Source organism: Phacochoerus africanus, chromosome 12 (genome assembly GCF_016906955.1).
Source record: "Phacochoerus africanus isolate WHEZ1 chromosome 12, ROS_Pafr_v1, whole genome shotgun sequence".
In the NCBI taxonomy this organism is placed as follows: Eukaryota; Metazoa; Chordata; class Mammalia; order Artiodactyla; family Suidae; genus Phacochoerus; species Phacochoerus africanus.
In genome coordinates this window covers 31,226,513-31,253,918 of record NC_062555.1, presented here as the reverse complement: position 1 = coordinate 31,253,918, position 27,406 = coordinate 31,226,513, and the positions used below count along the sequence as shown (strand labels likewise).

Sequence of the window (27,406 nt, the reverse complement as noted above, 5' to 3'; positions counted from 1 at the left end):
ATAAAGTTTAGGGATGTCAAACATTCTTTAATATAGCTCTAAAAGTAGATTACCAGGAGCAATTGTTCTTTTTGTTTGTTTGTTTCTGCTTTTTAGGGCCACACCCATGGCTATGGAAGTTCCCAAGCTAAGAGTCGAATCAGAGCTACAACTTCCGGCCCACACCACAGCCGCAACTCAGGATCTGAGCCGTGTCCTCGACCTACACCACAGCTCAGAGCAACACCAGATCCTTAACCCCCTGAGCAAGGCCAGGGATTGAACCCAAAGCCTCACAGATACTAATCGGGTTCATTTCCACGGAGCCACAACGGGAACTCCAAAGTAACTGTACTTAATATTCAAAGAATCGGAGGTTTTCTTCTCACTGCATTTATATCAAAATCTCACATAGAAATTTTTCCAATATTATGTGTAGACACCCTCACCTTCTTACACACTAACCGTTAAAACCCCACGGCCAACACAAACATGTTTTTACAGCACGGATCTCCCAAAGACCTCCACACTTGAGTAAAACTGCAAACAAACAAACAAACAAACAAAAAACCAAGTTTAATGCTAGGTATTGCATCGGTGACAGGGGCTCCTCCAGCTTCAGGAAGGTGATGGTACTGGTCTGTTCCTTGGTCCTTGGCAACCAGTGGTGCTTGGGGAAGAAAGCAATGCTGGAAGGCACATCAGCGCCCCCAGGCTATCTGAGGTTGAAGTTCTGCTTGAGATATTTCACATAGTGCGTTAGGACCATCTTCTGAAACATGCTGCTGTAGAAGACCCGTGATGGGATGAGGCTCAGAATGATCGCCTATTGAATACAGAAAATCATTAAGTGTCTGGGAGAAAAAAGAAGAGCAAGAATGTTGCACTAAATCATTTCAGTGTACATACATACACCATACATCTGGAAAAATGTATTTCCTTTTTGGTTTTGGTTTTGATTTTGGTTTTTAGGGCCACACCCGAGGCACATGGATGTTCCCAGGCTAGGGGTCAAAGTGGAGCTGCAGCTGCTGGCCTATGCCACAGCCACAGCAATGCCAGATCCGAGCCTTGTCTGCAACCTATACCACAGCTCACAGCAACACTGGATCCCTAACCCACTGAGCGAGGCCAGGGCTCGAACCCACATCTTCGTGGATGCTAGTTGGATTCATTTCCGCTGATCCACAATGGGAACTCCTGAAAAATGTATTTCTGACTACCGAAGTCCTAAATCTTTTCAACGGTTGCTAAAGTTTAAAGGTCTTATGACACTTCCTCAGCAAACAAGGATTTCTCAGGAACCAAAGCAGTCACGATTCTGCTGTAAGGATCAGCTGTAAAGAAATTTTAAATTAAGAAAACTCTGTCCATGGTAACACCCTCCCATTCTTCTTTCTCTTAGCACCTTCTCTTCCTGGTGCTCCATCTCCCTGTGTGTTTATGTTCTTTCTACCAAGGTTCTATTAAAATAAGATTCCAGGAAAGAATCCAAAATGCTTTTTTTTTTTTTTTTTAAGGCCACACCTGCAGCATGTGGAAGTTCCCAGGCTAGGGGTCAGATCAGAGCTGTAGCTGCCAGCCTACACCACAGCCACAGCAACACCAGATCCAAGCCTCGTCTGCAACCTACACCACAGCTCTTGGCAATGCCAGATTCTTAACCCACTGAGCAAGGCCAGGGATCAAACCCTTGTCCTCACAGATACTAGTCGGGTCTGTTACCACTGAGCCACCACGGGACCTGCCCGAATTCCCATCACCTGGCACAATGCCTGAAGCATACTAGATGCTAAGCAAGTGCCTGAATGCATGAAGGAGATAATGAACAAGGGAGTGTGCAAGACGGGGGGGGGGGGGGGTAGGAAGATGCGGAGCTCCCCTCCTCTCAGGGGTATGCCATAATGACAACTATTAGAGAACACCCGCTGATGAGAAAGACCAGAAGTCTAGTAGAAAAAAGCTTCTACAACTAAAGGTACAAAGAAGGAATCACAAAGAGATGAGCAGGAGGGGTAGAGATGTGATACAGTCAAGACCCACACTCCTGGGGAGGAGACCCACAGATGGGACAAGAGTGGTAATGGCAGAGAGTTTCCCCAAAGAACAAGGGGTCTGAGCCCCACCTCAGACTCCCCAGCACGGAAGTCCAGTTTCAGGAAGATGAGCCCCCAGAATGTTTGGCTTTGAAGGCCAACAAAGCTTGCTTTCAGGAGAGCCAGAGGGCTGTGGGAAATAGACTCCACTTTTAAAGGGCACACACAAAGATCTCACCCTTGGGAACCAAGGCAGAAGCAGTAATTTGAGAGAAGCTTGGGTCAGACCCACCTGTTGATCCTGGAGAGCCTTCCAGAGAAGTCAGGAGACATCTGGAGCTCACTGTGGGGACACAGATGCTAGCAACAGCCATTTGGGGGAGCTCACGTGACCACATGGACTTTGGTGCTGGCAAGGGACCTTTTGGAATCCTCCCTGAATAGTGTCAGGACTGGGAGCTGCCCATTAGCCTGTCAGCACCAGTACTGGGACACCTCAGGCCAAACAGCTAGTCTGGTAGGGACACAGCTCCACCCACCAGCAGGCTGGCTGCCTTAGGATGACTTCTGGAAGCCCTAGCTGTCCTAGAACCTGGCCCCAAACACCAGTGCATCCCATGGCCCTACAGCCAGCTGTCAAGCCCAAACTTGCCCACCAGCAGACCAGCATCAACTCCAGGACCCCTCAGGTCCTGTGGCCAGAGACCCTAAGATTTGGCACTGCCCACCTCTGTGCTGGCGCTCGTCCTAGAACCCATCAGTCAAAAGTGGACTTAAACCCTTGCTGCACCACTACCAGCCAGGTGGCTTTGGGTCATCTGATTCATCTGTGCTGCATCTGATCGGATCCAGCTCTGAGCTTCAGTTTCCTCACTTGTAAAAGAGGAGCCAGAATCCTAGCTCACAAAATGATTCATAGAATTAAGCGAGCTGACTCTGAAGCCCCCTAGTTCCACATGGACTCTTAGGTAGAGGTCCCAGTCCCCCTGAGTTCCTGCCCCCAAACTCCTTGGAGGCAGAGAGCACGCTGACTTTCCTCATCTCTTTGTAAGGCTTCCTTGTTTACTGGTTGATTATACTTGATTACATGTAATTTTATTTTATTTTACTTTATTTTGTCTTTTTAGGGCCGCACTTGTAGCATATGGAGGTTCCCAGGCTAGGGGTCGAATCGGAGCTGCAGCTGCTGTCCTGCAACACAGCCACAGCAACATCAGATCTGAGACTCATCTGCAACCTACACCACAGTAGATAGCAGCCAGATCCTTAACCCACTGAGCAAGGCCAGGGATCAAACCCGCATCCTCTTGGATCCTAGTCGGGTTCGTTTACTGATGAGCCATGAAGGGAACTCCAGGATTTGCCAGTTTTGGAGTTATCTCTAGGCTGAACACTCAGGCCTCCAGCTTCTTCTTCCCCTTGCTAAATACACCTTTTTACTAGCTGTATCACCTTTAACAGCATACCTCTAGCATCACTCTCTCGTGTGTGTGTGTGTGTGTCTGTGTGTCTGTGTGTGTGTGTGTGTGTGTGTGTCTTTTTAGGGCTTACCATCGGCATATGGAAGTTCCCAGGCTAGGGGTCAAAACAGAGCTGCAGCTGCTGGTCTACACCACAGCCACAGCAATACCAGACTGAGCCACACCTGTGACCTATTCCATCGCTCACAGCAACACCGGATCCTTAACCCACTGAGTGAGGCCAGGGATCCAACCCACATCCTCCTTGATACTAGTAGGGTTGTTAACCTGTCAAGCCACAACGGGAACTCTTGGCATCACTATCTTTGCATGACTAAGAAGGACTGAATACTCCAACAGCCAGGAAGAACTAGCAAAGCCCTGCCAGGGCCACCTGCAGGTCTGTCCTCGCCTGTTTTGGAGAAAGGAGATGTTAACAATTCCCAAGATTTCTTTTTTTTTTTTTTGCCTTTTCTAGGGCTGCACTTGCGGCATATGGAGGTTCCCAGGCTAGGGGGTCTAATCGGAGCTGTAGCCACCGGCCTACACCAGAGCCACAGCCACAGCAACACAGGATCCGAGCCGTGTCTGCAACCTACACCACAGCTCACGGCAACGCTGGATCCTTAACCCACTGATCGAGGCCAGGGATTGAACCTGTAACCTCATGGTTCCCAGTTGGATTTGTTAACCACTGTGCCATGACGGGAACTCCCAACACTTACCAAGATTTCATGGGCGAGGCAGCCACAGGTTTCATCTCCAATCGTGACATACTTCAATGATTCTTTAACAAACTCATCAGCAGTCTTGGTTATCATGTTGGTGTTTAGATAGTTGGTCATTTGGGTTGAAACAGCATATGGGGTCAGCACCTGCAATGGAAGATAAAGACTTTAACACAGGAGCAATCTGCCCAGCCTTGAGAAATTCGCACCCATCTTACCATCCCTTCATATGCCAGCCCTGTTCTCTCTTTAAAAGTCTCAGGATCCTAACTGATAATAGCACTGCGAAAGGTGCAGAATTAGCACAGACCTGGGAATAAGAAAGGCTGGTTTCTGGCTTAACTTTGCAACTAACTCAAGATGAGGCCTTAGCCACACAACACCAGGTGGTTCAAAGGCACACAGGGTGGCTGAGGGCATGAGCTGTGTCTTAGAACACAGGTCCTGGACTTCAAAAATGAAAATGGGAGTTCCCATCATGGCTCAGCAGTCAATGAACCCAACTGGTATCCATGAGGACGAGGGTTCGATCCCTGGCCTCGCTCAGTGGGTTAAAGATCTGGCATTGCCGTGAGCTATGGTGTAGGTTGCAGATGTGGCTGGGATCCCGAGTTGCTGTGACTGCGATGTAGGCCAGCGGTTATAGCTCTGATTAGACCCCTAGCCTGGGAACCTCCAGATGCCACGGGTGCAGCCCTAAAAAGACCAAAAAAAAAAAAGACCAAAAAAAGAAAGAAAGAAAATGAAAATGCAGGACGTTGAGTTATATTTGAAGTACAGAAAAACAATGGGAAAATGATCTGTTTTATTATGTTCCAAGTATCGCACAGGCCACACTAATTCTCGGAAGATTGTTATCTGAAATTCACATTGAACTGGATGTCCTGTATTTTATCTAGCAGCCCTATATCAGAAGTTTATTTCTAACGCATATGACCAAAACTGGAGCAACTTCAGGTACTTCGGATTCCCACTTTCACGCTTCAGCTGGGAGCCAGGACTGTCACATACCTCATAATCTTTGATTACATCATAAAGAAAATAAACAACCACACATCATACTATGAAAATGGAACACCATGTCTCTACCCGTGGTCTCCCCACCTCGGGGCCTGATATGAGGTTTCATAATGGGGTTTCCGACTTTATTTCCAGACACAGACACCTTGACCTCTTTAGAAGAAAAATCCATGCTTGCTTGCTTTATTTCATCGCATTTGAAATTTTCATCACACCACTGTTTTCGCACCACACTTGAAATTACATTGTTTGGTGATGAAATCCAAAGTATGAGTCCATCAATTCAATTGAATTGGTGCTCATGGAAATTAATGCTGTCATTAATTTGCATAACTCTTTTCTTCCAAAAATCTCAAAGTGTACACTTAAAGAAGTATAAAGAGCATGCATTCTTAAACCCAGTTTTCAGATAAGGACATAATAAAAAGTATTTTTATTCTCACAATGCGTTTTGGTGGACAAAACACCTTTATGTGCAAAATAAAGGCGCAATAAATATTAGCTATATTTGCACACTTATTTATTCCTTAGATCTTCACAGTAACCCAGAGAAGTAAACAGGTACTACTAACCCCTTTTTACAGATGGGAAAACTGATGCTCACAGAGCTTAAGCTGGCTGTCCAGGCTCACACAGATGATAAATGGCAGAACTTGCATTTAAAAATCAAACCCAAGTTTATAGCATATACTTCCTCGTGAATTTTAACGTATTTATTGACTATCAATTACACATGGGTTTGGAGAGACCCGCTGGTTTTCAAAAGGTCATAGCATCTTTTCCAGGACCTGGAGCAGCTCTCAGTCTTCTCTCCTCCCCTCCCCAGCCCCCTCCCACATCTATTGCCCCACAGAACACACAAAGCTGGCAGTGACCGCGTGTCTGGCCCATAGTGATCAAGATGGAGATGATGCTAAGACTGTCACACAGCTAGGAAGCAAGTGTCTGTAGGAATCGTTAGTGTGGCTCATCGAATATTTCTAGTTCTTCTTTCTTCCAGGTACATGATAGAACTGCATCTCCTGGATCTTGGGTGGGGCCATGTGACCAAATTTGGCCAATGAGTAGGAACAAAAGTGACATGTGACTTTTCTGAGCCAGAGCCCTTAAATTGTCAAAGTAAGTTCTCTTGCACTCCTACCCCTTCTTCTTTGACAGGTCAACTGTCAATATCCAAGACGTTGGCCACTCCATCCAGCCTTGATCCCTGTGTCACTACAATGAGCGACTCCCCTCTGACAGTTCATGGTGAACATGCAGCATGAATGAGAACTAAATCTTTGTGGTTCTTCTTTTTTTTTTTTATAATTTTTTTTATTTTCCCACTGTACAGCAAGGGGGTCAGATTATCCTTACATGTATACATTACAATTACATTTTTTCCCCTACCCTTTCTTCTGTTGCAACATGAGTATCTAGACAAAGTTCTCAATGATATTCAGCAGAATCTCCTTGTAAATCTATTCTGTGTCTGATAACCCCAAGCTCCCAATCCCTCCCACTCCCTCCCACTCCCATCAGGCAGCCACAAGTCTCTTCTCCAAGTCCATGATTTTCTTTTCGGAGGAGATGTTCATTTGTGCTGGATATTAGATTCCAGTTATAAGTGATATCGTATGGTATTTGTCTTTGTCTTTCTGGCTCATTTCACTCAGTATGAGATTCTCTAGTTCCATCCATGTTGCTGCAAATGGCATTATGTCATTCTTTTTTATGGCTGAGTAGTATTCCATTGTGTATATATACCACATCTTCCGAATCCTCTTCTTCTTTTTTTTTTTCCTCTTTTTTTATGGCTGCACCCCCGCTGGCCTACAGAAGTTCCCAAGGCAGGGACTGAATCTGAGCAGCAGCTTCGACCCATAACACAGCGGTGGCAATACCTGATCCTTTAACCCCCTGGGGATTGAACCCAAGGCTCCACAGCAACTTGAGCCACTGCAGTTGGATTCCTAATCCACTGTGCACTCTGAGAACTCCTAAATCTTTGTGGTTCTAGGCCAGTGAGATTTTAGGGATATTTTTTACTGCAGCAAACTTATCCTATATAGGGTGGCACTGCTGCAAAAGGAATCCATTCTCAGCTGGGAGTTGGAGAATGAATAGAAGGGGAAAATCTCTGAGAGGTGAGGCTTCAGTTCAACTGGGCAGAGAGTGGGTCTGTAGTGTAATGACAGGTCTGTTACAATCACTCACTGTGAGTGGGAAGATGATGTTATCTGCGAAGCTCCCACTGTTAACTCATAACTGCCTATAGAATAAGCTTCATGCAATAGCTGGTTGATTTATAGGAACAGCCAGTATTTTAATTGCATACTCTCACCTCAGTATTTTAATTGAAAGTCAGTATGTACAGCAACCATTTAAAAAATATATGGGGAAAAAATGTAATTGTAATTTATACATGTAAGGATAACTTGATCCCCTTGCTGTACAGTGGGAAAATAAAAAAAAAAAAAAGATGAATACAGGATATGGATATACAGAAGCAAAGAAATAATTAGCTATATTAAAGAAAGGAAAATATCTAGCTTTATTCCTTAATAAATATTTTTATCCATTTATTTTGAGAAAAAAAATAAAAAATATAACTATGAGGGGAGTTCCCATTGTGACTCAGCAGGTTATGAACCTGACTAGTATCCATGAGGATGCGGGCTCTATCCTTGGCCTCTCTCAGTGGGTCAAGGGTCCAGTGTTGCCAGGAGCTGTGGTGTAGGTTGCAGACGTGGCTTGGATCTGGTGTTGCTGTGGCTGTGGTATAGGCTGGCAGCTGCAGCTCTAATCCTGCCCCTAGCCTGGGAACTCCGAATGCCACAGGTGCAGCCCTAAAAAGCAATATATGTGTATATAAAACTGTGAGGAGTTCCTGTCCAGATGTAGTGGGTTAAGACTCAAGAATCTGACTGCGGCAGTTCCAGTTGCTCTGACAGTATGGGTTTGATCCCCAGCCTGATGCAGTGGGTTAGGTTAAAGGATCCAGCACTGTTGCAGTTGTGACATAGGTCACAGCTGTGGCTTGGAGTCGATCCCTGATCCAGGAGCTCCCATATGCTACAGGCAAAGCCATAAAAAGTTTTTAAATATATAGGGGTCCAATCAGAGCTACAGCTGCTGTCCTACACCACAGCCACAGAAATGCCAGATCCAAGCTGTGTCTGCGACCTACACCATAGCTCACGGCAACGCTGGATCCTTAACCCACTGAGCAAGGCCAGGGATGGAACCTGCATCCTCATGGTTCCTAGTCGGATTCGTTTCCACTGCACCACAACGGGAACTCTGCCTTTTTTATTTCTTATGTCATCAAACTTCTTCCCAAACAATAGCAAAAAGACTCTGAAAACTGTTTTTTTTTCAGGTTCCAGAAACCCCTTAACTCTAATCATTGCAGAAAGAAGTACACCTATATCGCTGACCTCTTGAGATGTCATGTGCCTTAGTCTATAGGCAGCAGTGTGACGAGCCAGCTCTGCTTACCATTAGGACAAGGTCATCTCTGTGAACGCTCTGCCACCGTAGCAGAAAGGGAACCAGAGCACCTGTCCCCAAAGGCTCAAGAACCAGAGCGTGGGGGTCTCTGTGGCCCATCACAGAAGAACAGCCCCCAAGCAAAGCACCCTCTCCCCTTTCCAACATAGACCGTTTTTTGTTTCTTCTCCACATTTCCTCGCACATGAGCCTGCCTCCTATTGTCTAGGTCAAGAGGAAAGGCTGCTTAGCTCATACTCTAAATTCTGTCCTGATGCAGCATCAGGTAACAAGTATCCCTGAGCCCTCACTCATCCTGTTGCATTTCCTCCTCCAGGGCCGAGGGTACCGGTGAGGGCAGCAGCCCGCAGAACCACAGTGGTCCCACCGCCATGGCGAAGGTCACAGGAACTCACACAGTGTCATCCAGACGCCCCCTCCTGCTCACACACGTGCAGCCTGTCCTGCAGGAAGCGGTGGCCCCCGCTCCATGAACTGGGAGCCAGAGTTCCTCTTCCCAAGAACTGTTGACCTCACCTGGATAATGATTCCTTTCGCTTCATATTCTGCTTGCAGTGCCTTGGAGAATGTGCACACAAAAGCCTGGAGCGAGAGAAAGAAACACCTAAGGACTTAGAACTTGATTCTCCATTGGAGCCAACTTACTCAGATTTCAAAGGACGCCCCAGAGAGATTATTGGCTTTATCTTAAAATACAGCAGTTTGTCTTGATAGGAGTCAGAACTTCATTTCTCGGTTTGGGAAGAGCTCCCTCAATGGGCAGGAACATACAGTTTGCAATAACCTAGGGCCACTGTGTACGGATCCCCCACCCAGGGCCAGCGCTTCCTTTTCTAGAGCACTGGCTCTTCCAAAGGTTTGTTTTTATGGCCAAGGCGAAGGGTCATCTATCTGCCTAGGCTTCAGGGATAGAAAGAAGCTACAATGCCACCTGCTGGCAGGAAGAGCAGAGGGCTTCCAGGCAAGAAAGTGAGTGGGAGTGAGTTGGAGTCCCATGGCAGCTCTGCTTGCTTTCCAGGCTATTCTGCTGCAAGGCTTCATCAGTCCAGCAGGAGCTTCTTTCTCTAATTTGCACCCAGGCACCAGCTAACTAGCTCTGCCTCATACCTAGAAGAGCGCCACCAGGCAAATCTGTCCTTCAGCTTGCAAGCAGATCCAAGGGAAAATGCAAACTGGGGCGGGGTGGGGTGGGGGGCAGAACGACAAGAGGAAAGGAGTTCCCATGGTGGCTCAGTTGTAAGGAACCCAACTAGTATCCATGGAATTGCGGTTCGATCCCTGGCTTCACTCAGTGGGTTAAGGATCCTGCGCTGCTGTGGCAGGCTGGCAGCTGCAGCTTGGATTTGATCCCTAGCCTGGGAGCCTCCATATGCTGCCAGTGCAGCCCTGAAAAGACAGGAAAGAAAAAAAAGAGGAAAGAGGAGACTTGGACTGCATGCTATCACTCACCTTGGAAGACGAATACACGGAGTACAGAGGCCAGGGAAAGAGGGCCACCCCAGAAGATATGTTCAAGATGAGACCTTTCTGCCTAGAAGGCAAAGAAACAAAGTTACAATTAATTGCTTTGCAGCCTGATTACCCCTTGAGAAGAAAGAAGACATCCTGGCTCCTTGCATGCTGGGAATATTCCATCCTCTCTAGGCTTCCCTATGCACTAAGCGCTCTGCTTCCAAGAACTGTGAGTGGAACTTCGCCTCCAGCTGGGATGACAACACCACACAGCGATGTCACTTGGTGGTCTGTTGACCTCAAAGGCTTGGGACTTGAAACGGGGGCTCTGCTATAACAGAGATCTTCCACCGAAAATGCAGGGAACCAACTCAGCTCAGACAAGACTCAAGGGGGAAGGGATCCTTCTCTCTCACAGGTGACCACATGAGCTCAAGGTCCCATCGTAAAGATGACCCACAAGAGCACAGATGGCGTATACAGAATCCATCATCTGATCACACAGGTACCCCCATGCAAGCTTTGGGGTCCTTACTTTCCCTTTTTAAATTCAATCCCACCTGAGAAAAACCAGCTCCCAAATGGGCATTGTAATTGGGTGATTTAAAACATGGAATAGAGATACTGATGGGGTGGTGATTTTTTTATCCCTAAATTGGAGTATTCATTCTGACAAGAGCTGAAATGTGTAATAACCAAGAGATGGTCTTGGCCTCAGGCCAACTTCTGAAGCTTCTTTTATGCTCTCACTGTGAGTTAATTTTTTTTTTAATACAGTCTCTGCTGAAACTGCCGTTCACGTCCTCCCGGCAATATACAGTATATTTGACTTTCAAATATGCTTATCTGTTTGCAAAGCTGGCCTGGTCCAGAATATTAGGCTTTCTCCCATCATCTCCATGTCCTTTCGTCGTAGTTTTAACCTTTGTTAAAGCAGCAGGGGATAAACACTATCCCCCCACCCCGTCCCCAAATCCACTGACTGCTAAGTCAGGGAAACTACACGGCTCCATGCCACGCTTTTTCAAGGCAACACCTTACCTTGATTCCATGTGTTTCAGAATCAGCTGTGTCATCTACAAGAGAAGCCAAAGTTAAGTCCTGTCCAGGGAACTAAGTGGCAATGGGCAGACTTGGGAAGTGGGTGCTGGACGAAACTGGAGAAAGAGTTCCGTCTTTGACAACCCTGAAAATCTGCTGATGCTCATTGGAGGTAATTCTGGCACCACTAGAACCCACAAGAGGCAATCTAGACAAATGGCAAACAGTTCACAGGCTTCTGGTTTCTTCTTCGTAAAACTAAACTCTTCTTGGGCAATGAAGGCAATGAAAACTAGGGAAATTGGCTGGTGGCCGTGGGACCAACACATAGGCTTCCAGACACCCTTCATTCTGGGAGACAGGCAAAAGCGGGTTGGCCATTAAGAAACTCACCAATGAGTTAGAAATAGGGGACTGTTGGAGTTCCTGTCATGGCACAGTGGTTAACAAATCCGACTAGGAACCATGAGGTTGCAGGTTCGATCCCTGGCCTTGCTCCGTGGGTTAAGGATCCGGCTTGCCGTGAGCTGTGGTATAGGTCGCAGACGCGGCTCAGATTCCGTGTTGCCGTGGCTGTGGTGTAGGCCAGTGGCTATAGCTCCAATTGGACCCCTAGCCCAGGAACCTCCATATGCCATGGGAGCGGCCCTAGAAAAGACAAAAAAAAAAAAGGGACTGTCAGGAAACCTAACAAGTGTCCATGAGCATCTCACATACAAGGTATGAGATGGAGAAAGACATGTCTTCAGCTCAGCAGCCTCATTAGCAGCCTGCAGATGGTCTGTGAAATAGCTCCCTAGACACAAATGTCTGTCCATTGGAATTAACAACAGCATGGAGAAATCCCTTCACCATCCTAACCCACTGCCCCAAGAAGAGGTCTTTCCTGCCAGTTCTGGAGCTTCGATATTTCATTAAAAGAGCTTTTCAGGAGTTCCCATTGTGGCTTAGTGGGAACAAACCCAACTAGTATCCATTACGACGTGGGTTCCATCCCAGGCCTCACTCAGTGGGTTAAGGACCCAGTATTGCCATGAGCTGTGGTAGAGGTTGCAGATATGGCTCAGATTTGCTGTGGCTGTGGCTGTGGTGTAGGCCAGCAGCTGCAGCTCCGATTCAGCCCCTAGCCTGGGAACTTCCATATGCTGCAGGTGCAGCCAAAAAAAAAGAGAGATTTTCAATGTCAAAATTAAGAGGCACTCACTTTAAGAATTAAGAAAGGCAAACCCATGGACTGAAATGTTCTTGAAAGTACAATTAAGTGGAAGCAGGTCCAGTCTTGGGAGCAGGTTTGAGACAGAGATGATCCAAATGGATGGGGAGGGGCAGAGAGAGGGGACTGGGGACCAGAGACAAGTTTTGGCTATTTCTCTGTTTGTTTGTTTGTTTGTTTGTTTGTTTGTTTAGGGCTGCACCCGAGGCATATGGAAGTTCCCAGCCTAGGGGTTGAATCAGAGCTATAGCTGCTGGCCTACACCACAGCCACAGCAACATCAGATCCGAGCTGCGTCTGTGACCTACACCACAGCTCATGGCAACGCCGGATCCTTAACCCACTGAGCAAGGACAAGGATTGAACCTGCATCCTCATGCATACCACTCAGGTTCGTTATGGCTGAGCCACAATGGGAACTCCAGTTTTGCCTGTTTCTTCATGCTCTCTGGGGACCTGTAGTAGCTTCTCAGATGTTTGTCCCTGCACCACCCACACTTCCTAGGCAGGACCCTAAGCCCATCCCTGGGACACTCCAGATGGTGTTTTCACTGCTCTGTAGCAGCAGGAGGGTCGGGAGTGGTGGAGGCATCCTAGAACCCACTGGACCACCTCCTGAAACCCTGGATTTCTTTTTTCTTTATTTTTAAGATTTTATTTATTTTTATTTTTTTATTTCTCCGATACATTATTTTTTTTCCTACTGTACAGCAAGATGAGCCAGTTACACATACATGTATACCTTCTTTTTTTTCACATTATCATGCTCCATCACAAGTGACTAGACAGAGTTCCCACTGCTACACAGCAGGATCTCATTGCTAATCCATTCCATAGGCAATAGTCTGCATCTATTAACCCCAAGCTCCCCATCCATCCCACTTCCTCCCCCTCCCCCTAAACCCTGGATTTCAAGGGAAGAGAAAGAAGGATGAGGGCCAAATTATGTCAACACCCTTTCCTTGATTCTCCCAACATCATTAAGGGTATAATTGGAGCATTGTTGATAGCATTGCTCAAAGTCTCCTAAAAGCCCCACGGGGTGAATGATCCCAGTTAGAGAGACAACACTGGACTCTGTGGGTCCTTGTCTCAAAAGTTCCAATATTTTTGTCTCTTATTCCACCTTCCCTTTGCCCTCAAACTCATTCTCCCATCTCTGCCCTTTGGAGAAGTCTAGTCATGCTTCCAACCATCAAGGCTAGCTTGGGCATGGCACACTTAGAAGCTAACTTTCAGTTTGTTTCTTCGTTACTGAAGGAACAAAGGTTATTTAGTGTCTACCCATCTATAATTAAAAAAAAAATCATGGAGTTCCAGTCATGTCTCAGTGGTTAACGAATCCGACTAAGAAGCATGAGGTTGCGGGTTCGATCCCTGATCTTTCTCAGTGGGTTAAGGATCCGGCGTTGCCGTGAGCTGTGGTGTGGGTCACAGAGAGGCTCGGGTTCCGAGTTGCTGTGGCCCTGACATAAGCCGATGGCTACAGCTCCAATTAGACCCCTACCCTGGGAACCTCCGTATGCCACGGGAGCAGCTCAAGAAAACGTGGAAAGACCAAAAAAAAAAAAAAAAAGTAAGCATTTCTCTGCTAAAGGAGTCAGAGGTTGTCAAATAAGTTTGAGAAAACCCTGTGATCAAGTGGACCAAGACTGAAAGATCAATGTATATACATTCACATGAAAGATTTTAGTGGTAAGGCTACAGCCGACAATGGGACATATAAAACTCACAATTACATCATCTGGGGATTTTAAAAAGCCATTGGTTGTGCAACATAAGAAGAATGTGTGTACCAATAAAAATTGAGCAGGAAACTATAACATACCAGTATATTTACCCCCCAAAAACATGGTGAAAATAATTTTTGTCAGCTCAACTTTAGCCACCTGAAAATAATTTTTGTGGTCTGCTCAGCATTCATCCCCCCTTTTTATTTTATTTTTCTTTTTTCTTTTTTAGGGCCTCACCCACAGCATATGGAGGTTCCCAGGCTAGGTGTCCAATTGGAGCTGTAGCTGCTGGCCTACACCACAGCCACAGCAACCCTGGTTCCGAGCTGCATCTGCTACCTACACTGCAGCCCAGGGCAACGCCAGATCCTTAACCCACTAAGCAAGGCCAGGTATCGAACCTGCATCCTCTTGGATGCTAGTCAGATTCACTTCTGCTGAGCCACAACAGGAACTCCCAGCCGCCCCTTTTTATGTCAGTAGCAACCTACATTCCTCTGGGAAGCACTCTTCCACTGCCAGCCCATGTTGTGAATGCAAGACTGAGCTCCCTACTGCTCCCCAAGGAGGGTCCCATTCCATGAAATCAGAGAGCATTAATTCATTGCTGAAGTTCCCCTGGACCATCCAGAGTGGTCGTGATGGATGCCAGGCCCCAGTTGTGAATTTTGTGTACTCAAGGTGCCCAGTGATGGGGTGCCCAGTGCCGGGGGTGAGTGTGAGCTGAAACCCAAGGTTCACGCACAAGCCATTCAGAGGGGAAAAAAAAGTGCTCACTCAACTCTATCTGCCAAGCATGGGCCTTGGGGGCCTTGGGGTCCACTCTTTCCAAACTGTCTGCCCAGAGGGAAGCACCTTCTTCTCTTTTTCGGGGGCGGGGGAGGGGGGTGAGGGGGCACACCCATGGCATATGGAAGTTCCCAGGCTAGGGGTCAAATTGGAGCTGCAGCTGCTGGCCGACACCACAGCCACAGCAACGCAGGATTGGAGCCACATCTGCAACCTACACTATAGCTCATGGCAATGTCAGATCCTTAAACCACAGAGCAGGGCCAGGGATCGAGCCTACATCCTCATGGATACTAGTCAGGTTTGTAACCCACTGAGCTGAAACCAAGAACTCCTGCCTTCTTCTCATTAACGCAGAGGCACAGCATAGGATAGCTTTGTAGCAGTCATGCCTATAAATACTTATGCAATTGGTTCTGATCAAAGGACCCAACTGCTCAATGACACCTGACACTTAGTTCAACACTTTTTTAATAGTAAATGAAGAATTTGAAGTTCAAGGGAGTTAAATAGCATGCCCAATGCTGTCCAATTAACTAGTAGCTGAGCTGGGGTCCGAATACATGTGAACTTGAACTTCAATGCAATAAATATTTTTTGAACAACAAAAGTCTACAAAATCCAAACCATGCCCTCTGTCATTTTTCCAAACAGAGCGAGCATTCCTCTGTTTACAAAGACTAAAATCAGAGGGAGGCACTAAATTTTTAAAAATTTAGTTCCTTTGGCATCCTGAATAAATTTCAACATCATCAGACCTAATATGTTCTGACATATGACAAAACTGAATGCAGAAATCAGATTCAGATGCTAAGGAGAATGAATCTGTCACTGCATTTTTTTTTTCTTTTTAGGGCTGCACCTGCAGCATATGGAAGTTCCCAGGCTAGGGGCTGAATCAGAGCTACAGCTGCCCACTATACCGCAGTCACAGCAACACCAGATCCAAGCCATGTCTGCGACCTACACCACAGCTCACGGCAACACTGGATCTTTAAACCCCTGAGTGAAGCTAGGGATTGAACCTGCATCCTCATGGACACTAGTCGGGTTCATTTCCACTGAGCCCAAAGAGGAATTCCCTGTCACTGTATTTTTTTTTTCTTGATGGAAAGAGAATAAAACCATTAAAAGGCTACTACATGGTCTCTCAATCAAGTGCAGTCAGTTTTAAAGAATTCTGCATCTACGGGGAAGGGACCAATTCTCCTGAGTTGCCAAATTCCAACAGTTGCTACATTTTAATGCATTGAACACGTATATTGATCACATACCTTCACAACTGAGGTGATGTTACAGTGTATGACACTCTGTAATAAATAATCACAATCACAAAGCAGTCGGATCATACGAGAAATTCTCTTGAGAAGTCATCGGTGGTAAAGACCTACAAAGCGGGCAAAAGTGTGTGTCTGAGCAGTTCCCTCACTTTCAACCTGCAAATTAGGCTCCTAATTAATACTCAGCAAGGGTGCACTAGAATGGGCAAACATCTGACATCCATACTGTGATTCTATAAGCATGTGATCTTAAATAGACATCAATTGAGAGTTTCCTTGAAACTTTAGGGAGGAAATACAGACACAGGTTTTCAAATGGAGATGGTTAATTTCCAGCTGAAGGAAGACAGTTTAGTGTGTGGGGAAGAGCATAGGGATTAGAAAGGTGAGTGGTTGTAGAATACAGAGTAGAGGCTCTGGACTACAGAGGCCAGATAAAGAAAGTACTAGAATCACCGAAGACAGAAGGAAAGAGGGATAGACACATAAACAAGTACAAATGCTGCATAAATCAAGAAAGAGAAGCAAGAATGGAAACTGCTTAATGGAAAGACATAGAGTTGTGCCAGAAACGGGGTTAGGCATGTGGCCAGGAGGAGGTTTGTGAGATATTCAGCAGTGTTGGAGCAATCTGGTATCATACATCCACGCAGCAGACTCAGGGCTTACATAGGGCCATAGGGATATTCGCAGAATGGTACAGGGGAGGGGGGTAGAAGCGATACAGCCTACTCAGAATTGGTATAGCCCCATGACTTTGAAGGTCAGAGCTGAGGAAGAGTCAAAATACAGTGCCTTCCAAGATATTTCCTCATGACCGACAATGGCAGCCATGGCTCTGAGTCAAGTTCGCTGGACTCACAACACCCCCAACCACGGAGTTTGTATTTTGGATTTTTCTCACACTGAAAGCTGAACAAATCTTATTACTGGGAAGACAAAAGAAGCTAAAGAGCTGGCCTTCTACCACTTAAGCCAGAGCTATGAATTTGTTAGGCAGCATTACCCCCTTAGGAAGCCAGGAGACTGGGACACAAGACAGGTAAATTTTGATGTGTGGAGAAGAGGGAAGATGGCCTTATCCTAGAGAGTCATGAGTAGAGGTACCCTTGACCATGCATCAAGGACTAACGTGAAAAGAAAGGGAGGACTCCAGACAACCACCCACCTGGAATACAGAATTTTGGCCACACTCCCCTTACCCATTCCTCGCCCTGGTGATCATCCAGCTAGAGGGCTTAGGTTCTGGGTGAGAGGAAACCATCCACAGAAAAGCACAGGCTTACCTGGATGTTATCCGGTGTGTTAAGGAAATGGCTTGGGAGAAGGTTTGGAAGCATCCCAACGTTGTTGACTGACCAAAAGAGACAAAACAAAAAGATGTCAGACGAGCCCAACAGCAAATGTTTATTGAAAGACTTAAAAAATGTCATGTTCAATCCAGGAAATCTTCTCTTGGGAAGTCTTCCAAGGAAACATACGCAAAAAGATTTATATACAAGGTCATTCATTGCAACATGATTTGATAACAGTGAGGAAATTGGACCAGAAAAGGTTCACAGTTCACTAATACAAAGCACATAGAATGAATCATGGTATAATCACATGATGAAATGCAATGCTGTCATTCAAAACTATGGCTGCTCAGAGTTTCAAAAATATGGAAAAACATTTGCGATGCATTTTTTTCTTTTAACGATGCAAAACAGAATGTACGTTGAATCCTGATTTTGAAACTATGTGTGTGGGTCTGGAAGGATAAGTACTAAAGTGCTCTCTTGGGCTGTCTAGATTTTAAGAAATTTGTGATTCTTTTTTTTGTATTTTTGTCTTTTTAGGGCCACACTCATAGCACGGACTTTCCCAGGCTAGGGGTCGAATCAGAGATGCAGCTGCCAGCCTACACCACAGCCACAGCAACACGGGATCCAAGCTAGAGTCTCGGCAATGCCAGATCCTTAACCCACTGAGCGAGGCCAGGGATGGAACCCACGTCCACATGGATCCTAGTCAGGTTCATTACCACTGAACTATGATGGGCACTCCAAGAAATTCATTCAAAGCTCCTCTGTTCTTTCCAGTTTTCCTACAATATGTTTTACACTCTTATTAGTAAAAAATGTAATTAATGTTTAAACGCGACAGAAAGTTTAGAAATCAAATCTTCCATAAACAGTATCAACATTGTACTGTATGTGTGGTTATAAAAGAAATTATAGATAAATTATCACAGAAAAAAAAATTGTATCTTGGTTCCTGAATGAGAAAGGCAATCCTCAAATAGCCCCACTAACTCACTATTTCATGGATCAATCGCAGAGATGTTTGTGTACTAAACTAATTCTTCAAGGTCAATATTTCCTTCTTCCTTCCCAATGTCAATATCAGTTCAGTGAAAGGAAAATATTCTCATACTAGGAAATATGGTTGAGAAGGTGGAAATATGTAGAATTGCTACATTGCAAAGCCATATATGTATCTGTGAATCCAGTGACGCCTCTTGAAGACTTGAACTTTAATATTTGGTTTAGCGGTACAGCTAATAGTCACGGGTTAAGTTTAAGCTACTGCTGAAAAATCAAACATCCCTAAGATCATTGTTTCATGGACATATAACCACAAGCTTTGCATTTTGTAATTTACTTACCTAAAATTCCAATTTCTAAGCCTTTAAGTTTTTCTTTAATATCTTCGTAGATGTCATCTTTGGTAAAATCTGCTTGTATAATCTTCACGCTAGTCCCTATCGTCCACTCTGCATTAGAGACAAAGATTCTTTTTTTAATGAACAGGAGTCCAAACCCCCTCCTGCCCACATCCCCCTGAAGCTCTTGTACCACCTGGGCAGACCCGTAAGCGCACAAGCCCCCCCTCTTAATGAGAAACGAGAAATGACCTCAGAGAAATGCTGGGATGTGCTAAAAGATTTGTGAATGATGCTCTCTGTGAAAGATGCTCTCTGTGCGAACTCCCTGTGATTCGAAGAGTTACTACAGTGACAAGTAAAGCCCTTCTAGCAGATTGAATGCAGTCGTTGTCACAGTGGGAACTAACATCCGCATCACTGGGAACGTGTTAGAAACACAAAATCTCAGGCTCCATCCCAGAGCTACTGAATCAGGAATCCATGCAAGTGGGTCCTGTGATCTGTTTTCACACGTGTTCCTGGTGACTCTGGTGATACTCAAGTTTCAAACCCCTGGACTAAGGGCCATAAATGAAAATGCGATGTCTCTGCTCAGTGAGAGTCAAGTCCCTTTTGCATAGACATGGAAGCCTTTTGTATGTGTCCAACATTCTAGCATTCATAAAGCATTTATGTGCATAATATCTTTTTTCTTTTCTTTTTTTTTTTTTTTAGAGCCACACCCATAGCATATGGACGTTCCCAGGCCAGGGGTCAAATTGGAGCTACAGCTGCCGGGCACAGCCACAGCCACAACCACAGCAGATCTGAGCCTCGTCTGTGAACTACACCACAGCTTGTGCAACGGCAGATCCTTAACCCACTGAGTGAGGCCAGGGATCGAACCCACATCCTCATGGGTACTAGTCAGGTTTGTAACCTGATGAGCCACAACGGGAATTCCCACAATATCTTTTTTAATCCTCTCTACAGCCTTGTATAGTAGGTACCATTGCAGTTTTTCAGAGGACAAAATTGAGGCTCAGAGAAGCTTCCTGGCTTAACCAAGGGCACACTCTGCTCACTCCAAGTTCAATGCTCTTTCCACTACTCTATGTGAACTTGCCTTGTACAGGAGCTTTTGGATACATCTCAAAGCATCAGCAAGATTTCACCAGGTGCTCCCTGCTCAGCTTTGGAGTTAGACCCAATATTTCCGGGCCAAATGATCTTAAGGCATAGTTTGGGGGCGGGGTTTGTTTTTTAAAGACACTGCTTGCTTTTTAAAAGGAAGATTAAAAAGTACACTTTAGCACTGTGGGGAGAACACTGAAGAATTCCTAGTCCTCATCATGTTTTTTTTTTTTTATCAATTTTTTTCTTTTTTTCTTTTTTCTTTTTTTTTTTTTTTTTTTTGCTTTTTAGGGCCACACCCAAGGCATATGGAGGGTCCCAGGCTAGGGGTCGAATCGGAACTGTGGCTCTCGGCCTAGCCCACGGCCGCAGCAACGTGGGATCTGAGCTGCATCTGTGACCTACACCACAGCTCACGGCAACGCCAGATCCTTAACCCACTGAGCAGGGCCAGGGATCGAACCTGTATCCTCATGGATACTAGTCGGATTCGTTTCTCCTGAGCTGCAACAGGAACTCCCCTGGTCAAAGTTATTTCTAGTATCCAGACCCAGAACACAAGTAGAATTCACTAGTTCAAGGGCACTGAGCTGCCCGAGTGTGACTGCTCAGCCCCACACCTCTCATTTCCTTCTCTTATCCCAAATCTCCCCCAGGGATATAAAGCTGTCCCCAGACAACCTGCCATAGTCTGCCTTCATAGCCAAAGACTCATTCCTTTGAGTTAAGTTTATTAATTACTAAATTAATAACGATTAAAATTCAAATACCCAGAAAGGCATATGGTGATCATTATTAACTAAGAACACTTCAGAGTGGGCCATATAATAAAACATTGTAATATAAATGCTGTCTGATAGGAATGTATAGTGTACAACCTTCACAGCTGTACATGGAATCAAATTTTCTTTGCTTACTTTCAAGCCCCAGTAAGCATTTTCCCTATTCCAAGGAGCACAGACAGAAGGACGTGAAGTCCCAAAACATAGATCCTGCTTTTGAAAGGAGTAGCAGAGGGGAGTTTCATTTGTGGCTCAGCAAGTTAGGAACCCGACTAATATCCTTGAGGCTGTGGGTTCGATCCCTGGCCTTGTCAATGGGTTAAGGATCTGGCATTGCCTCAAGCTGCGGTGCAGGTCCTCCAGTAGGTCAAAAATGTGACTCAGATCCGGTATTGCTGTGGCTGTGGTGTGGTCCGGCAGCTGCAGCTCCAATTCAACCCCCAGCCTGGGAACTTCCACACGCTGCAGGTGTGGACCTAAAAGAAAAGAAAAAAGAAAGGAGTAGCAGAGGCAATCAAGCAGAGGAGGCCTCTGGATGAGGGGTCTGATTCTAAAGATAGAGACACTGGACCAAAGAAGACAATAGACCTACTTGTGGGGTGAGTCTGTTCCTGCTTCACGCAGCCCAAAGAATCACAGGTGAAGTAAACAAAAGTGAACTAAAGCCACTTAGTCCTGCACTTAACCCTGGCTCCCTGCAGGAGGGCTGGGGCCCCAGGCGCCAAAGAGCAGCCATGGGGATGCTGACTGATGCCTCTACAGGGAGGACAGGACCAGACGTGGCTGGCGGGCTCTAACAAACATCTCCCTTAGAAGAAATAATGGGATCACTCACCAATCTCCGCAGCAATGGTCTGTAGTTTTTCCAGTGTCCGGCTGATAAGCACAACGTTGAGTCCCTGTCTTGCTAACTGGGGGTGGGGATGGGAAAACCAAAAAAGACAGAGATGACAAGCAGACAGGGAAGGCTTGTTTAAAAGGGGAATTGGGCCATCACCCCCTTGACCATAGGGTGATGTGCTTGCCTCTCCTTAGTTTAAATGTGCAGAAAGTAACAATGTTTTCTGGGTTATGAGTAAAACAGCCACACAGGGCCAGGCTAACTGTGACATGGTAACGGTGGTCTGTGTGTGTTTGCTATGTGCCAAGAACTATTATTCTAAGTGCTTTTTGGGGCAGAGTCACGATGTGAATGCCCTCCCCTCTGAAGCACCTGGGTCAGAAATGTGATAGAATTCAAAATTTGGAGGGGTTTATTTTATTTTATTTTATATTTTTTGTCTTTTTAGGGCCTCACCCACTGCATATGGAGGTTCCCAGGCTAGGGGTGGAATCAGAGCTGTAGCTGTCGGCTTACACCACAGCCACAGCCATTCTGGATCCGAGACTCGTCTGTGACCGACACTACAGCTCATGGTCACGCTGAATCCTTAATCCACTGAGCAAGGCCAGGGATCGAACCCGGGTCCTCATGGAACTCCTCGGTAGGAACTCCTGTAGCTTAGTTTTTCAGTTGTTTATTTTTGAGAATAAGGTGAGGTTGAAATCATCCAGCACTGTTTTTTTCAAATGGGTGGCAAATTGTCTTGGCAACATTTTCCTATTTGTTCTGATTTGAAATGCTTAGTCATACGCCAAATCCTCCTACGTATGTGGGTCTGTCTCTGATTTATCTGTGCTGTTCTACTGCCTATTTGTTAATTTCTACACCAGTGCCACTTCTGATAATCTTATAATAGGCTTTAATATCTGGTGTCTGAGAGTGGAAGTTCCTACAATTTACTACTTTCTTTCAAAATGTTTTTGTGTTATCTTCTTCGTTTAATTTTCCAACTAAAGGACAAAATTGTATTTTTTAAACAGCTATATTGAAATTAGAGATATTTAAGGGGAAAGTTACATCTTTTCAGTAATCAGTTATCTCATCCATAACATGTGATTTATTTGTTCAGATACAATGCATTCTTCTAAAAACTTTAAAAGTTTCTTTATATAAATTTAGGACATTTCTTGTTAATTTGCATTAGCAAGGATAATATAACCTGCTATAACAAATAAGTCCAAAATGTCAATAGCTTCACATAATGAAATTTGGCTTTTGTCTTATATAACAGACTCTATTCCACATGGTCCTTCAGGACCTACAGCTGAGAAAGGCATTGCCACCTTCAACACCAGGTTTCTAAGACTGCCCTAGCTATAACATCCAGTGACTGCAAGGATCAAAATAGGGTGGAAAAGATGTATCCCCTCCTTAACCACCCACCTTAACCAAGAAATGACACACATCATTTCTGCTTGATTTCATTGGCAAAATTAGTTCCATGGCCCCAGCTAGATGTAAGGGTGTCTGGGAAATTACTTGGCTGGACAGTCGCTTACCAGCTACAACTCCATACAATGGAATAATTAGAATGTTTGGCTGTTCCTGCCAGCAGTATGGCAGCTATCTATATTCATTTGTTGCCATTGTGAATTAAATTATTGTGGATAACTAAATTGGGTCAACTTATGTAATGGAATACTATACAATGCCGAAAAGAATGGACCATGTTCTATGTACATCAGCATGGATGAATTTCAAAATCACAGTATTGATCAGTAGGAAGCAGATTATAGAAAATACCTGAATCGATTTATATTAAATTCAAAACTAACAATGCAACCAAATGCTGATGAGGGGTGCACGCATATGCAATAGAACTTTTTAAAGTAAGGAAACCATTAACTCAATGTTCATAATAGTACTTACATCTACTACTGGGAGTGAGGGAGAGGAAACACAAAGGCATGATGTAGATGCCTGTATTGTACGCTTCAAGGTACAATATAGGCATCTATTTCTTAAGCTGGGTGATAAGGGACTCATTTTAAATTTTTTATGAGCACACTTTATATACTCTTGTTTGATGCATCTGTCTCTCTCTTACACACACACACACAAACACACACACACATGCACACGCAAACACACACAGCCATGACATACTACAATGAATCTAGGATATTCAAAGCCTGGACCAGAAATTATAGGGTTGAAGTCAAGCCACACAGGAACAAAGCAATGAATCCAGGGAAACATAAAATAGTTAAAAGCTGCTGTCTTCATTTAAAGCAAGATGAAAGAGAATAAGCCGAGAGAGCAGCTGGAGTAATTTAGACCAGAGTAATTTAGACATTAGGAAGAAGAGTTTCTTTGCTAAAACAACATAAGACACCATCATATATTGCCATGTAATATATATATTGTGAGTAAATATTCAAGAATGGAGCATTTTTTGTGGGTTGGTCTGAGCCAAGAGATTTTAATCCAAGGGGCAACCATGTGCCATTACCTGGAGCTACCAGGAGCACTGTCTTGAGAAGAATTCTAACTGCCTTTGTCTTCCACACCAGAGCATGGAACAGTGCCTGCATCTGTACCATCCCAGACATTGAAGGGGCAGGTGTGTGTGGCACTAGAACTGCTCAGACGTGGAGAAATTAAACCAAACAATCTTTAATCATGGATTTTGCTTCTAGCATTCTGTAGGCATTAACAGCCAAGAATGTGTGTTTACATACATCAGAATGACAAACAGGAGTTCCCGTCGTGACGCAGTGGTTAACGAATCCGACTAGGAATCATGAGGTTGCGGGTTCGGTCCCTGCCCTTGCTCAGTGGGTTAATGATCCGGAGTTGCCATGAGCTGTGGTGTAGGTTGCAGACGCGGCTCGGATCCCGCGTTGCTGTGGCTCTGGCGCAGGCCAGTGGCTACAGCTCCGATTCGACCCCTAGCCTGGGAACCTCCATATGCCGCAGAAGCGGCCCAAGAAATAGCAACAACAACAACAACAACAAAAAGACAAAAAGACAAAAAAAAAAAGAATGACAAACAGTAAATTTTATAATATTTAAATACATATTAAATATATTATAATATGTATTATCTAAATATTAAAATTTCTAGTAATACGAGGCAGGTTAAAATTGGTTTAGTCATGCAGAGGACTATCTGGCAATGGTATCCAATATTCAAGTGCACATCTTCACTGAGCCAGCAGTCTTACTGATAGGAATGTATACTCGGGTAGGTGCGAGTTTATGTTCTAGGTTGTGTCTTAAAACATTGTTTGTAAAGACAAAAGCAAGAAGCAACCTTAGTGGTCATCCCTAAGAGACTGATAGAAGAGGCTGATATATCCGTGCAATAGGATAACCCTGAAACCACTCAAAAGAATGAAGACTGTCTGCACTGGGCTTCAAGGCCCCTTCAAGGACAGAGAACTCAAAGCCTCCGACCAAGACAGGAATTACCAGACCCATGTCATCCCCCACCTGTGTCATTGAGCAACCTGGCCTACTCCTTCCTGACCCTACTAGGAAAGGTATGAGCCCCACTCCTCACCCAACCTCTATAGGGCCTTATACACCCCCAACCAACAAGCAAGTGTATCCTAAGACCCCTCTTTCTCCAACCAACCAGCAGGTCAGCAGGTGTATCACAGGACCGCTCCTCTCCCTGGGCTATAAAAACAGACATGATCGCATGCTCATTGCTGGCTCTCCCTGATCGTCAGGAAGTCATCCTGCTGTGCTTGCAGCATCTCTCATCTCAGTAAACTCTACCTTCTCTCCACCACACCATGCTCAATAAATTGGTCTTTTCTTCACCTTTCCTTGAATCGGGAAATTCTTCTTCCAACCCTTGGGCAGAGACCAAGACAATCTGTATGCCTTTGCTGTGGCAAGATCTCCATAATACATTATTAAATGAACAAAGCAAAATCCAGAAGAGGGTTTATGGGTGTGTGAAGCAGGATCCCATTTGTGCTTACATGGGCAAAAACCATACATACAGGTGTAAATGCCAATGGAGACTGCTAGTGGCCCATTAAAATGAGTGCCCTGCTTCTTCCTAGGCATGAGACCAGATGACAGTCCTGGTATTTCCTGTCCTCAGTCTGGCCACAAGACTGAGTTCTGTCAGTGCAGCAAGACACAGACATGTTTATGACCCAGCTCCAACCTTGAAGATTAACCTTGAAGATGAGAAGCAAGACAGAGGGAACTAGACAGAGCCACCCACCAATCAGGAAAGTCTCTGGATTGTTACTCTGAAATTCCTAGGTAAGGTATGTGCCCTACTCCTCACCTCACCTCTATAGAGCCTTATACACCCCCAACCAACAAGCAAGTGTATCCTAAGACCCCTCTTTCCCCAACCAACCAGCAGGTCAGCAGGTGTATCACTAGACTGCTCCTCTCCCTGGGCTATAAAAGCAGACATGATCGCATGCTCATTGCTGGCTCTCCCTGATCGTCAGGAAGTCATCCTGCTGTGCTTGCAGCATCTCTCATCTCAGTAAACTCTACCTGTTACTTCATCTGACTATCAGTATCCACATCAAGATGTGGTATATGAATATAACCATGGTTTTCCTTTACCTTTTATGAAAGTAAACTCAAGACATTGTGAACTCTGGTGACCTTTGCAGAGAAGGGTCTGGCAAGGGCAGTAGTGAGGAGAAGCCTTTATTTCTCTTTGTGTGCCTTTCTGTGCTGTTTGAGTTTTCTAATTTTATGCCTGCATTATTTTAACAGAGATTTTCTGGGCAAAGAAATAATGGCCTTTTTGGTGTTACATTTCTTTTAATTAAAAAAAAATAGATATAAACAGCTTTAGCCATCAGGGAAATGCAAATTAAAACCACAATAAGAATGTATATATGTATGTGTGACTGGGTCACTTTGCCGTACAGTAGAAAATTGAGAGAACACTGTACGCCAGCTATGATGGAAAAAATAAAAATCATTTTAAAAAGTAAATAAAAATAAAACCACAAGGAGATGTGACTGCACAGCTCTCAGAGTGGCCACAATTTAAAAATAGCAACACCAAATGCTGGTGAGGATGTGGACGAAAATGCACCACGCGCATACAGTGCTGGTGAGAAGGTACCACCAATCTGGAAAGCAGTTTAGCAGTTTCTTAAAATACTAAACATGAAACTACCACACTAGCTAGCAATTGCACTCCTCTGCATTTATCCCAGAAAAAATAGTCTTGCATTCACACAAAACTTATATGCAAATGTTTATAGCAGCTTTATTTGCACTGCCAAAAACTAGAAACAATCTCAATGTCCTTCAATAGATGGGTGGTTAAAACGTCCTTGGAACCTCTATACCATGGAATTCTACTCAGCATGAAAAACACCCTGAATGAATCTCCAGAGAATTATGCTAAGAAAAAAAAATTTCAAAAAGGTTGCAAAGTATCTAGTTCCATTTATGTCACTTCTTTAGACTGACCATGTTCTAGAAACGGGGACCAAATCTATGGTTTCCAAGGGTTAAGATAGAAGTGAGCGTAGGATGGATGGGGGGTTTGTTTTTAAATGGCAACACAAGGGATCTTCGTGGTGATGGAAATGTTCTAGTATCTTGGGAGCTCCTGTTGTGGCTCAGGGGTTTTAAGAACCCAACATCGTCTCTTGGAGGATCAGGTTCGATTCCTGGCTTCACTCAGTGGGTTAAGGATCCTACATTGCTGGGAGCTGTGATGTAGGTCACAGATGCGGCTCAGATCCCTCATTGCTGTGACCTAAGCCTATTCATAATTACTGGGTTTTCTCGTAGCCTCCAGTGATCAGAGGTA

At 44.9% G+C, this 27,406-nt stretch overlaps 1 protein-coding gene across 1 annotated transcript in view; it reads right to left on the bottom strand.

The window, feature by feature from the left end:
• Positions 1–540: 540 nt before the first annotated feature.
• Positions 541–27,406, bottom strand: part of HSD17B3 (hydroxysteroid 17-beta dehydrogenase 3) — a 43,343-nt gene continuing 16,477 nt past the window's right edge. Inside the window, exons 3-11 of the mRNA XM_047755018.1 lie at positions 21,601–21,676; positions 18,871–18,978; positions 17,510–17,577; positions 16,218–16,253; positions 11,209–11,243; positions 10,165–10,246; positions 9,232–9,297; positions 4,201–4,350; positions 541–805 (exon numbers count right to left, since the gene is read on the bottom strand). Coding sequence (XP_047610974.1) covers positions 695–805; positions 4,201–4,350; positions 9,232–9,297; positions 10,165–10,246; positions 11,209–11,243; positions 16,218–16,253; positions 17,510–17,577; positions 18,871–18,978; positions 21,601–21,676 — 732 coding nt within the window. The 3' untranslated portion in view covers positions 541–694. The remainder of the gene's footprint in view (positions 806–4,200; positions 4,351–9,231; positions 9,298–10,164; positions 10,247–11,208; positions 11,244–16,217; positions 16,254–17,509; positions 17,578–18,870; positions 18,979–21,600; positions 21,677–27,406) is intronic.